This window comes from Rhinatrema bivittatum, chromosome 9 (genome assembly GCF_901001135.1).
Source record: "Rhinatrema bivittatum chromosome 9, aRhiBiv1.1, whole genome shotgun sequence".
Classification (NCBI taxonomy): Eukaryota; Metazoa; Chordata; class Amphibia; order Gymnophiona; family Rhinatrematidae; genus Rhinatrema; species Rhinatrema bivittatum.
In genome coordinates, this window is record NC_042623.1 from 92,787,707 (window position 1) to 92,802,162 (window position 14,456).

The 14,456-nt window shown below is 38.8% G+C and overlaps 1 protein-coding gene across 7 annotated transcripts in view; it reads right to left on the reverse strand.

The window, feature by feature from the left end:
- Positions 1 to 3,459: 3,459 nt before the first annotated feature.
- MDFIC (MyoD family inhibitor domain containing) overlaps positions 3,460 to 14,456 on the reverse strand; it is a 325,718-nt gene continuing 314,721 nt past the window's right edge. For all 7 annotated transcript variants that reach the window (XM_029615987.1, XM_029615986.1, XM_029615984.1 and 4 more), the window contains one exon: positions 3,460 to 4,617. In XM_029615987.1, the coding sequence (XP_029471847.1) occupies positions 4,370 to 4,617 (248 nt within the window). In that variant the 3' untranslated portion in view covers positions 3,460 to 4,369. The remainder of the gene's footprint in view (positions 4,618 to 14,456) is intronic.

The window sequence follows — 14,456 nt, forward strand, 5'->3', positions numbered from 1 at the left end:
TAGGACATTTGATCACATTACACCCTCACTGATTTCACTGCACTGGCTGTCAGTACAGTCCCAAATCTATTTTAAAGTATTAACATAAATATTCAAAATCATTCATTCTAATGACACCGGTATGATAGGCATGACGTTACAACCATACACACCTCAGTGAACACTAAGATCGCAAAATAAAAGTCTATTGATTGTCCCCACAATACGGAGCACATATCTGTCGCAAGTAAGAGATCATGTGTTTTCCATAGCAGGTTCAAAACTTTGGAATTCTCTACCTGAGATGCTACGTTTGATATCAAATAGAAAGATTTAAATGTGAGCTAAAAACATGCCTAGTCAAAAATGCATATAACCTACCTTAAAAACATAATAATGTAAGGAACTGCAATAATAATAAAGACAAGAGATACTAACATATTGACTAATATGTGAAATGTATTATTTTATTTTCTGTACTTCTCGCCTTTTGTCCTAGATCTCTAGTTAATATGTACTGGAACATTTGATTTGATAGATGTTAATACCTTACTATGAATACTACACCTCTGTAACACATCTATATTTATTGATCTATAACTATGTTACTTTTGTAAACTGTTGTGATCTTTACATGAAACAACAGTATATAAAATATTTAAATAAATAAATACTGATGATGGATCTACAAGGTAGTGTCCCAGTGCATCAAAAAAATGAAAGTGGTCCCTAGGGGCTGGTATAAGGGGAAGGGAGTATGAGTTTAGCCTTCCTTTTATACCATCCAACATTTATCGGCTCATTCGTTGTCCTTCTCCTGGCTTACCTTTTAGCATGCCGGCAAGAGGGAAGTGTAGAGTGAGCGTGATTGTGCAGGCAACTTTGGAGAACGAGCAGGTGAGCGCGATGTTGTGGTGCTGGTCATGGCTCCTTTGGATAGGTGGGAAGTGGATAGCCTGTCTGGGTTAGGCTGGGTGGTGCTGCAAACTCGTTGTGGCAATGCTGTGCTGTCAAGTGAGCTTTTTAGTGTGTATACAGACTTCAGCAGCATTCACCAATACCAAGATCAGAACAAGCTATTTTAAAATTCAAAATAAAATTCCTCTTTATTTCTAAATAGCATTGCTTTCAGAATAAGAGAGATCCAGTTGATAAAAAAATACAAATAGCATGTTAACAGTTTAAAAGAATGACAAAGTTGTTTCCCTATAGAGCTATACATTGTAGAAGCAAACCCTTAAACTGAAAATGTCTGTCAGAACTTTATCAGTTTACAACTACTGATATAAACTACATTTTCACATTATCTACTTTACCACTGCTTACTATGCAATGTGCTTACAAAATTAGCTATAGTATTCAGAGAAGAATCATAAGGATATAAACATGAAAATGAAGTTCTTTGATGTATGCATTTACATTCTCTGCTACAGAGATAAATATTATATATAGGGCTAATAATCTTAAGAAAAATAGTAGCATATAATATGATTAAATGTAGGGAACAGATCACAAAGTAAAATGTATTGTTTTCAGGTAACAAATAGTCTAACAGCAATTTCTGATCATCAAGAGTTAATATTTCCATAAATAAATTTTTTCTTGCTAGTATTTCTAGTGAGTATAAACAAAATTAGATTTGGGTAAATATGAAATAGTCATATTCTGGTTATACATGAAATTTAACAAGTCCATTTTACAGTACATTTCAACAGTGGAACGTGTACTCTTTAGTAGTGTAACAAGATGTGGCTATTCACCAACCCTTGCATTGCATCTATAAACTCAAAAAAAAGTTCTCATCTGTCCTTGCAGAAAAAAGAAGACATAACATATTGAAGAGAACCATGAAACAAGAAAAAACTTTAGCTTGCATGAATAGAGGAATTGAGAAATGCTAAATGGTTGATGTTCACACTATAGCAGCCCTGGGCCAGCAGTAATACATTTTCCAGACTTGTACATAGCCTTTCTTCTATAGTTATACTCGTGAACTTTTTCCCATCAACGTGTGATTTTGCAGCAAACCAAACAAGCAGTGGAAACAAATAGACCCAACTAGCATCAATTTCATCTTACATCAGCAAAACTGTATACAACATGAATGAACCAAAATGTAGTAAAATAAGTGTTGGAAAATAACTTGAGTCTTACTTTTTTCTTATACCCCAATGTTATTGAATTCTATCCGCTGTAGAAAGGGGAACCATTTTTCAGCAGGGATACTATGAGAGATTCAGCAAAATAATAGGGTCATTTATCAAAATGCTATAAGGCATTTTTGCATGCGAAAAGCACCGTTAACGCATGCGAAAACGCCTTTAACGCATGCGATAGCACTATAACGTATGGTGCAATGCAAATCCGAAAAAGAGGAGGAGTTAGGGGTGGGAGTGGGCTGGGTTTACTGTTTTGTGAAGCCCTAGTGCACAGCTTTAACTACACCTTTTTCAGTAGCTTTAAGCTGTGCGATAGCTTGCATTAAGGCTTTATTGCATTTAGTGACGTGTTCTCAAATGCCTGGTTTAGTAGGTTTGAGGCTCCCGCAGCACCAGCCAAGCCAGAGAGAGAGAGAGAGAACCTAGCCATAATGCCCTCACCCTAGATAGGTAGGGTAACATCAGGCTAGGTTGAGAGAACATTGCACAAATCTCATCTCTAGTAGAGTTTCCTCAATCCGAGGGTCATCACATCTTCACAAGAGAGCACTGTTCTATTCGTATGTCTCACTTTGAATGTCAAAGTGGCCCCTAACCCCTACACTAATACCTAAACCTCACCACGAGTTACTAGATGGGCCTCCCATAGAGATATAAATACCTATCTAGGGTGAGGGCACTACGGCTAGGTTCTCTCTCTCTCTCTCCCTCCCCCCAATAGTAAACATGGTCCACCCAGTGGTTGTATGTAGGAAATACACATTCTGGCACTTATTTCAAAGTGCAAAAAAGTTATCACAATTTGCAGCAACTTAGGAAGTTTATTGCAATTTGTGCCTATTACCATAAAACACACCCCTTTTTCTATCACAGGCGATATTTAGTGTATTTTGATAAATCCAGGCCTAAGGTTGCTCATTCCTTGATCCTACTGCTTACTTTTTTGGTTTTATTTCTAGAAATGTATTCTTTCTTAGCCCAAAATGCTTTTTCTCTTATATGTTCATACTCTTTTCTGTTATAGCCATGTCTGATGTTTTTTAAGTTGTTTACAGTTCAGCCACTTTTGCTATATTTGCGTTTTAAATATATCAATGTGATGCATGCATTCATGAAGTTATGATGGAGATCAGGGCAGCAGTGTCCATATTTCTTTAGACTTATGGGCCAGATGTATCAAGCATTTTCCCATAGAAACAAAATGGGGAAAAAAAAAACTTTAGATCATCTGTCCCACAATGGTGGAAATGAGTCAGCAGAGGGAGCTTTCAAAAAGTTTAAATACTAATATAATATCTCTGGAATGAAGCAGAAATCAGAATGAGACTATGAGATCGAAATTTTATTTGTTTCTAACTGCAAACTCAATCATCTATCCATTTTTATTATTAAGCAACTTTCTAAAAGGAACAAAGGCTTATGAGATCGCCATGTTTGTGTGTGCCCTAGTAATTTTTCTGTTTGGTGTTCTATCCACATCAAATTTTTTTAGGAATGTTGGGGAGCACATGATTACTCTAACGGGGTAGATATTTGGATCTAGGCATATCCACAGACATTTGTGCATCCCAGAAAGTAAGATATTTTTGGTTCTGGGTGGACCCTTTTTTCCCCCTTAATACTGTTGTCTCAAATATTTGACTCAATACATTTAACCTAAACAAGTACCTTATTCTTTATTAACTAGGCCCCTAGATCTAAGTTCAGGAACTGAATTATTCAAGTAATATTAGAGAGAAGGTTATGAGTAAGTAAAAGAGAACTGAACAATGGGAGTCTATTAACCAACCAGTGAACATGTCTTATTATCAATTATTACAAAGCAAATACATGAAAATTAAGAAAAGTAAGTTACTTTCCCACCTTGTCCAAGTTTAACACCTCCCACCTCTTGAATATTCCTTTGATTGTTCTTATAGAAAAATGTTTGCCTATCTTTGGGATAGTAGATGTTTGAATTTGGTAGTTTCTAGAAAGTCAGTTTTCGTGTTTCATTCATATTTGCATACCTTCTCCCATTTGGAAAAACTTTCCTTTGAAGGTCACTAGAAATTCAGGTTTCACACTAACCCACACACATGTAAAGCACAAAATGCTTGGAAGTGGAAACAGCAGTGCAAACACTAGGACACTGTTTAAGTATCTTATTATGCCATTCTCCTTACCAACAGAAAAAAAAAAATTCTCCAGTTTTGTTTTTTTTGTTTAATAAAATATAAAGGATAACTATTTTATGATGGGAAACAAATCCCACAGCATTCCATACAGATTTCCAAGCAGTCTGAGGACTCACAGCAGGCGTCCATTATCCCACAATCCATGTCGCATGGGCAGTTACAGTCATCGCCCATTTCATCCCCGCAGCAGCAACAGCAAGCTTCTGATGTACAGATGCCACACGACGCTTGTCCTAGCACAATGTTACAGAGTGTGATGAATTCGCAGAACAGGCAAGCTAGGATACAGTGAACACAGCAGTCTTCGGATGTATCCAGGTTGATGAATGACAAGATAAAAGAGACAAGAAAAAGAAAACTCAAAAAATTAATTATACAATTTTGTTTTACAATAAAATCAACAGCATTGTGCAGAAACAATGTGATGTTATCAAAACTGGGCTTTGGTGGTGGTGGTGGTGCTGGTGGTGGTGGGGGAAAATATGCACTTTGTTTCATATGAATACTCATATTGAAAATAGCTAAACCAAATTTTGCTGATATGACCAAACAGCAGCAAATAAGAGGCAAAAAAGCTTTGCACAGGAGTAAATCTCTGTTTAGCAAAGTAAAAAATCTTCCATGTCAGCCCAAATAGCTATTGCTCAATGAGAAAAATACCTTGGTACAAAAACCTCTTTTTGATCTGCGATTTGCACGGGTTAGAAGTGTTGCTGAATCTTTGGCAACAGTTTGTTTTATTTCAGTTAGAAAGGCGCTGATATACAAAGAGACCATTTCCATTGTATGCCTCTTCAAGGAATGGGAGGGGGAATTTTTTTTTTTTTATATCAGTTCCAGTGGAATACACAACTTTACAGAGACAAGTATCTTTTCAAACATAAGCCACAGAAAAAACTGCCTGATAATTTAGCATTTGAATAGAAGCTGGATACTAGCTGGGTTATCATTTTGGCAATGTACAGCCAAGTACATTATTTTTAACTGGATTTCTGTGGTGTAGCCCTTGTCAAGAATTAGAGAATAGTATTGCGAAATCTCTTTGAAATTAACTATTCTTTTATAACTTCAGTCTCTTTTGATTAAAAACGTTCCCTTCTGCAGTTGGTTTGCATTCTTTATGACTTTTTTCCAATACATTAGTCACATCTGTTTTGTGATGCACAAAGGAAAGTGTTTTACTTCTGTGAACAGATACTATAATGTAGGCAGGCTTTAGGTGGGTGTTAAGTTTTGTACAAAACTAAAATGTGAGTGGTAGAATATTCCACCTCAGGCTTGACATACATAAATTCTACCCTTTACTCCCCAGTTAAAGCTTCTCTGAAATTATCAGTTGGAGGGATTGATTTTGCACCTCAAAATCAGTGTCAGGCATGCATTTACATGATCCTTCCTGAAATACAGAGCTTTCATTTTTAATGGATTTAAACTCAAAATAAAAGCTCTGTCTTTTAGGATTCATTGCCTGAAGGGATGCATTGCACTACAAAAATTGCAAGTAAAAATGAACACTCCTGGAAATAAAATAAAGGTGTTGATTATTAAAAGAAAAATTATCTTAAGGAGTATCTTTTCCTTTCCTACTCACAACCATCTCAATCATTCCCTCTAGGCACAAAGTATACTTCTCTATACAAAAGAGCCTATGTATTAAATCTTAGCATGCACACATAAAGGTACATTTATAAACCTGTGTACGAGCGTCCCTGTGCATGCGGTTCCCAGCACACGTACATGGACATGCCAATTTTATAACATGCATTCGTCGATGCGTGCATGTTATAAAATGTGCTACCCAGGCGCATATGTGGGCAGAATTTTATATTGGTGCGCGCATGTGTGCAGCGACGCGATAGGCCCTGTCCCCAGTTCCCTCCCAGTCCGTGCCAATAAAGGACCGGACTGGGCGGGAACTTCCTAAACCCCCTAGCTAACCTGCCTCCCTTTTTCCTTAATTGCCTCGACCCCTAAAACCCCGCTAATTACCCTTCTTTTTTTTGTTGCAGAACTTACCTGCTCTCCGGAGCAGCAGTAACTTGCGTGGGCCGGTCGACTCCCAAAGCACGCTTCAGCAGGACAGCGCTGAATGGCGCTGTCCCCCCAAGCCCCGCTCAAACTCCAAACCGGCCCGCCCCTTTTTCCTAAACCCGTTCTTCGGCGCATACCGGCAGATATGCACGTGGCTGTGAGCCATTTTAAATCTGCGTGGCGCACATGTGGCCCAGCCACGCACATATCCCCTGGAATCGCTGCGCGCAGGGCTTTTATAATTAGGACTTAAGAAAGTAACTTTCAAAGGAGTTGCATGCGTAAATGTAACATACTATCCTAGCAATTTTCAAAAGCCATTTACATGACTTCCTCAAGCAAATTCTATGGACAGTTCAATGACATATTGTAGTAATTTTCAAAAGCATAAGTGCATTCCCATATGTAAAATCCAGTTTTAAGCATCTAAATCCTTTTGAAAATTACCCCCAAAGGCTATGTAGCATGCACTCAGAATAGCAAGCTATACACTAAGACGATGAATTTCAAACTGGCAATCGGACTGCACATATGCATGTGTATGTCGGCCCGCACCCAAGAATGCAGCTATAACATACACGCAAATATGCATGCCCTAGCTTCCAGAGGCCCCACACGGTTTGCAGTAGAGGAGGACAGGAAGGCTCATCTGCATACTGTTCCCAGCATCCCCGGGAGAGGATTCCAGAGGTCACCGCAAGCGATCCAGGGATTGACTTCCACAGCCCTAGCTTCCAGAGGCCCTGCATTGTTTGCAGTAGAGGAGGACTGGAAGGCTCATTGCATACTGCTCCCAGCATCCCCCGGGAGAGGAGTCCAGAGGTCACCACAAGTGATCCAGGGATTGACTTCCATAGCCCTAGCTTCCAGAGGCCCCGCACAGTTTGCAGTAGAGGAGGAATGGAAGGCTCATCTGCATACTGCTCCCAGCATCCCCCGGGAGAGGAGTCCAGAGGTCACTGAGTGAAGATTAATTTAACCGTGGTTTAAGAGGATTGGTAAGTATCGTTTTCAGAAATTTTTGGGCTTATAAAAGTTTGGTGAAAGGTGAAATTAAGGGATATATTCTTTAGAGTTTGTGTGTGTCTGAGGTAATAAGCAAACCAGAGATAGTTAATTCTAGTGTCTGTCCTTCCCACCCACTCAACCCCTGATTTTTAGGCACAAGACTCTTTCTCATTAAAAATCATTCAGGGTCTTATCTAAAACATAATATTGTACCAGCCCTTCTTGAAAGTTTAATCATCCCCTTGTAGGACACTAGCTGATTAATTACTAAATTCACCTGTAAATTTAAAGTACTCTCATTCCAACTCCCTTAGTATCCTAAACTTAACTAGAAACTCAATAAAACTAAGATGAAGGCAGCAGTCCAGCAGCAAGAGGGGGGCTTTCCAGTCTTTTGCATTGAGTGTCACATGTATGATTTTTTACCCGCCGGTGAGACATTGTATGTGTGCACTCGGTGCAAAGAGCTCCTGGCTCTCAGGGAACAAGTCCGATCTCTGGAGTCTAGAGTAGCAGACTTGGAGGAGCTGAGGGAGACAGAGAGGTACATTGACGAGACCTTCAGGGACATAGTAGCCAAGTCCCAAATCCATTCTGGCAGCCCCAGTGCTGCCTTGGATCAGAAAGGTCTCCCAGTAGGAGAACATCACCCTGGTGTAGCAGGAAGTGATCCTGTACCAAGGACCTGCTCTCCAGGTGATGTATTGTCCTCTCGCACTGAGGACAAATCTCCCAGGGGTACTGCCCAGGAGGGAAGGGTTAGGGCCAGCCATCATAGTTGGTGATTCGATTATTAGAAATGTAGATAGCAGGGTGGCTGGTGGACGTGAGGACCGCCTGGTAACTTGCCTGCATGGTGCGAAGGTGGCAGACCTCACGCATCACCTAGATAGGATTATAGACAGTGCTGGGGAGGAGCCGGCTGTCGTGGTACATATGGGCACCAACGACATAGGAAAATGTGGGAGAGAGGTTCTGGAAGCCAAATTTAGGATTTTAGGTAGGAAGCTGAAATCCAGAACCTCCAGGGTGGCATTCTCTGAAATGTTTCCTGTTCCACAAGCAGGTCCCCAAAGGCAGGCAGAGCTCCAGAGTTTCAATGCGTGGATGAGACGGTGGTGCAGGGAAGAGGGATTCAGCTTGGTAAGGAACTGGGGAAACTTTTGGGGAAAGGGGAGACTTTTCCGAAAGGATGGGCTCCACCTTAACCAGAGTGGAACCAAGCTGCTGGCACTAACTTTCAAAAAGGAGATAGAGCAGCTTTTAAACTAGAACAAGGGGGAAAAGCCGACAGCAGTGCATGGTTCAGAGAAATGTATCCTTGAAGGATACTAATGAAACAGGAGAGTTAGGGCATCCCAACAGAGAGGTTCCATTAAAAGCAAACATAGTTCATATGCCTATATGTAAAAAATCACCAAAGCTAATGATTTCCAAATTATCCCAAACAACTGAAAAGCAGGTTGTTAAAACAAGCAAAAACCACACTTTGAAATGTCTATATGCCAATGCCAGAAGTCTAAGATGTAAGATGGGAGAGTTAGAGTGTATAGCAGCAAATGATGAGATTGACATAATTGGCATCACGGAGACTTGGTAGAAGGAGGATAACCAATGGGACAGTGCTATATCAGGGTACAAATTATATCGTAATGATAGGGAGGATCAACTTGGTGGGGGTGTGGCACTTTATGTCTAGGAGGGTATAGAGTCCAACAGGATAAATATCATACAAGTGACTAAATGCTCAGTAGAATCTATATGGGAAGAAATCCCATATGTGTTGGGAAAGAGTATAGTGATAGGAATATATTACCATCCACCTGGACAAAATGGTCAGACAGATGATGCAATGCTAAGAGAAATCAGGGAAGCAAACCAATTTGGCAGTGCAATGATAATGGGAGATTTCCATTACCATCAATATCAAGGTGGAACTAAATCACATTTAGTAGTAATAGCTATAGAAGGTGTCAGCAAGCCTGATGTTGTGTGACTTAAACCAAGACACCAACCGGTCTTCTCAATCATTCACCTTCCTTATTTTAATTTATTCAAAAATATTTTTTGTTAGGATTTTTTCTTCTTATTCTTAAAATAAGTCCTCCATCAGTAAAAGGTAGACTCTTAGTAAATTTTGCTTCAACATATGATTGCCCAACACGGTCAGTGTTTCACCCTTAAGCTTCTTCAGGGGCATATGAAAGGCATATAAGCAAGTCTTTATCCTATGATAATGATAAATAGGACATTTATAAAATACATAATCACATGAAAGTTGAAAAAATCAATACTTATCTTCAAGTTTATCAAGCTACCCATTCATCAGGACATGACGTCTCAGCGTTTGTAACCGGAACGGAGTGGAGGAAACGAAGCCGAATATTGCGTCTCTTTAAACGTTCAGCAGTCGTATGACGTCACTAATTACGCCAATTATTCATGACGTGTCTTCTTTACAAAATCCTATCAGGATAGACAGTGGTGATAGACAAGTTTTTTTGTTTATCCGAGAAACGAATGTAGATCTAATTCAGCATTAAGACCCACAGGAGTAACTGTATTTAAACGAAAAATCCAACGCTGTTCTGACTGTAACAGTAAACGTTCACGATCACCCCCACGCCAATGTAAGGGAATATGATCTATTGCACAAAAATATAAATCAGCAAAGGAATGTCCATGTTCTGTGCAATGTAATCCAAGAGGTTCATCTTCTCTTTTATTTTTAATATTAGATCGATGTTCGATCATTCTTGTTTTCAGTGTCCTTTTGGTCTTACCGACATAAAGAAGATGACAAGGACATTGTATAAGATAAACAACCATGGAGGAATTACAAGTAGTAATGTGTCTTAAAAAAATCTTATATCCGGAATTTACAGTAAAACTATATTGAATGTTCATTGAACTGCAAACAGAACAATTTTGACAGGGTTGATGAGAGCCAATAGACCATTCAGACTAAACAGAGGCAGTAGAACTATCTGATCTAACCAGGACGTTTCTTAAATTAGTGGCCCGGGAAAAAGTGATACGAGGCGGTGCTCTAAAAATCTCGTGTAATTGTTGAACATGCCAATTTCTCAAGATAGAACGACGGATTTCCAAAGCAAATGAAGAGAAAGGAAGTACACAGGTGTGATGTGAATCAGTATCTGTAGATCGCGGGAGAAAGGATTAAGGAGCCGCACTTGTACAGAGAAGATCCTGAATTTGTATCTGACTAGAATGCTGTGCTCAACAAATGCAGTTTAGACTTAATGATTCTGATCATTAAAAAAGCTCAAATTTCAGTGACAGCCATAAATGAAGAGATAGAAGTAAGAAAAGCTATGCTGGTCTCTATTGTACACAAAGATCAATTTGCGATACAAATGAAAACCACAGAGGAAATTATTGAAAGATTCCGTTCAGAATTAAAGAAATTTAAATATGATAAACTATGTAGGGATGAACGTGATTATAATCATGGATATGTATATCCCTGGATGAATAAAGATCAAACAGCTAAAGCGTCTAGACATGTGACCTTTGACTCCAGTGGAGATGATTCTTCTGGTGATGATCATCCGCGATCACGTCCTCAAAGAACGGATTCTTCTAATTTAAAATCCTCATCATCGTCTTTTTTAGGACAGAATCAACGAGGGCTTCGACGACCATATCGGAATCGATATACCCGTTACCACCCATCAGGTTGGCAAGACAACTACGAGCCCCGGGTCACACGTTCACAACAAAACAAGGATCTTTAGGACTGAACTTATCATCATGGGATTTGACACCTGTTCAAATTACAGGTGTTGGAACGTGGATTATCGTTTGTCTCCAGTACTTTGGGTGATAAGTTTTCATTACAAGTGGCCTTTTTTCGTTTTGTTCGCAATTTGAAGATAAAAAATTTTTTTGATTCGCATACAACAGCTGTTGATTTGTCTATTTTGTCTAATCCTTCCACCTGGATACCGCCTGGACCCGATGACCCTGCTTTAAAAGTTTTTTACCAATTAGTATCCCAAGATATTGCATCTCTACATGTAGACATAAATAATCAGCCTTTTCATATTTGTCCCGCAATGAAAGGATCACCCTTCAAGAATTACAAACAGCTAAAGAACTAATTATAAAGCCCGCAGACAAAGGAGGCAAAATAGTCTTACAGAATCGTGTAGACTATGACAAAGAGATTCTCCGTCAACTAAGTGACCCCAAATTTTACAAGAGTTTGGATTCTAATCCAACCACAGAAATTCAACATGAAATATCATTGATTGTGAAGGAAGGTGTAAAATTAGGTTTTTTGACACCAAAAGAGGCAAGTTATCTGGTCAAGAAACATCCCCAAGTACCAGTTTTTTACACTCTACCAAAAATTCACAAAAACATTCAGAATCCCCCTGGGCGCCCAACAGTGTCCAGTTGTGGGTCACTTTTAGAACCACTCTCATGTTTTATTGATCACTTTTTGGCTCCCTTTGTCCCTCAGATTACCTCATATGTAAAAGACTCTTCTGATATGATTGTTTATCTGGAACATTTGGACATAGATACCACCAACTTGAAGATGGCTACCCTGGATGTTGAAGCCCTTTACACGTCAATACCACAAGATGAAGTCATAGAAATTGCAGAAATATTTTTCAATAAACGCCCCAGACCACATCATATTCCAACTGTTTTTCTTTTACAACTTTTGACTGTGGCTTTAAAGAAAAATTTCTTTGCTTACAATCACCGATTTTTTCAAAAGATATGTGGCACCGCCATGGGGGCCACTATGGCCCCCGACTTGGCAAATTTATATATGGATTTTTTTGAATCAACTTGGCTAATTCACCATCCATTTCAACAACAATTAATAACATGGAAACGATACATTGATGATGTTTTCATTTTATGGAGAGGGGAGGAAGACACTTTTCAAGCTTTTACGCTTTGGTTAAATTCCTGTAACATCCATTTGAAATTTACCTCCAATATTGAATCTGTTTCAATTACTTTTTTGGATATACAGATTACTCTTGTTGAAGGGAAGTTTGTGACGTCATTATATCGCAAGTCTGTTAGTTCTAACACTTATTTGCATTATACCAGTGCTCACCCGAAGAATTTAAAAACCAATTTACCTGTGAGTCAATTTATAAGAGCAAGACGTCTATGCACTACTATAGCAGATTTCGAGAATCAGTCAAAAGTTCTACAAGATCGTTTTTTGGCCGAGTCTATCCATTGAAATGTATTCGTAAAGCATATCATCGAGCTAAATACTGCCATCGTGAATGGCTGTTTCTCCCGCAATCTACAGATACTGATTAACATCACACCTGTGTATTTCCTCTCTCTTCATTTGCTTTGGAAATCTGTCGTTCTATCTTGAGAAATTGGCATGTTCTACAATTACACGAGATTTTTAGAGCACCGCCTCGTATCACTTTTTCCCGGGCCACTAATTTAAGAAACATCCTGGTTAGATTAGATAGTTCTACTGCCTCTGTTCAGTCTGAACGGTCTATTGGCTCTCATCAACCCTGTCAAAATTGTTCTGTTTGCAGTTCATCAATGAACATTCAATATAGTTTTACTGTAAATTCCGGATATAAGATTTTTTTAAGACACATTACTACTTGTAATTCCTCCATGGTTGTTTATCTTATACAATGTCCTTGTCATCTTCTTTATGTCGGTAAGACCAAAAGGACACTGAAAACAAGAATGATCGAACATCGATCTAATATTAAAAATAAAAGAGAAGATGAACCTCTTGTATTACATTGCACAGAACATGGACATTCATTTGCTGATTTATATTTTTGTGCAATAGATCATATTCCCTTACATTGGCATGGGGGTGATCGTGAACGTTTACTGTTAGTCAGAACAGCGTTGGATTTTTCGTTTAAATACAGTTACTCCTATGGGTCTTAATGCTGAATTAGATCTACATTCGTTTCTCGGATAAACAGAAAAACTTGTCTATCACCACTGTCTGTCTTGATAGGATTTCGTAAAGACGACACATCATGAATAATCGGCGTAATTAGTGACGTCATACGACTGCTGAACGTTTAAAGAGACGCGATATTCGGCTTCGTTTCCTCCACTCCGTTCCGGTTACAAACGCTGAGACGTCATGTCCTGATGAATGGGTAGCTTGATAAACTTGAAGATAAGTATTGATTTTTTCACCTTTCATGTGATTATATATTTTATAAATGTCCTATTTATCGTTATCATAGGATAAAGACTCTTGCTTATATGCCTTTCATATGCCCCTGAAGAAGCTTAAGGGTGAAACACTGGCCGTGTTGGGCAATCATATGTTGAAGCAAAATTTACTAAGAGTCTACCTTTTACCGATGGAGGACTTATTTTAAGAATAAGAAGAAAAAATCCTAACAAAAATATTTTTGAATAAATTAAAATAAGGAAGGTGAATGATTGAGAAGACCGGTTGGTGTCTTGGTTTAAGTCACACAACGTCAGGCTTGCTGACACCTTCTATAGCTATTACTACTAAATGTGATTTAGTTCCACCTTGATATTGATAGAATTTAGTTGTGGTGGACACTGCTGACTCTCTTTGTTACTAGATTTTAATTACCCCAATATTGACTGGGTAAATGTAACATCAGGACTTGCTAGAGACAGAAAGTTCCTGGATGTAATAAATGATTGCTTCATGGAGCAATCGGTTCAGGAACCAACAAGAGAGGGAGCTATTTTAGATTTAATTCTTAGTGGAATGCAAGATTTGGTGAGAGAAGTAACGGTGGTGGGGGCCATTTGGCAACAGTGATCATAACATGATCAAATTTAAACTAATAACTGGAAGGGGGACAATAAGTAAATCTGCACCTCTAACACTAAATTTTAAAAAGGGAAACTTTGATAAAACGAGGAAAATAGAAAAAACTGAAAGGTGCAGCTGCAAAGGTTAAAAGTGTTCAACAGGCTTGGACATTGTTTAAAAATACAATCCTAGAGGCGCAGTCCATATGTATTCCGCGCATTAAGAAAGGTAGAAGGAAGGCAAAACGATTACCATCATGGTGAAAAGGTGAGGTGAAAGAGGCTATTTTAGCCAAAAAAACATCCTTCA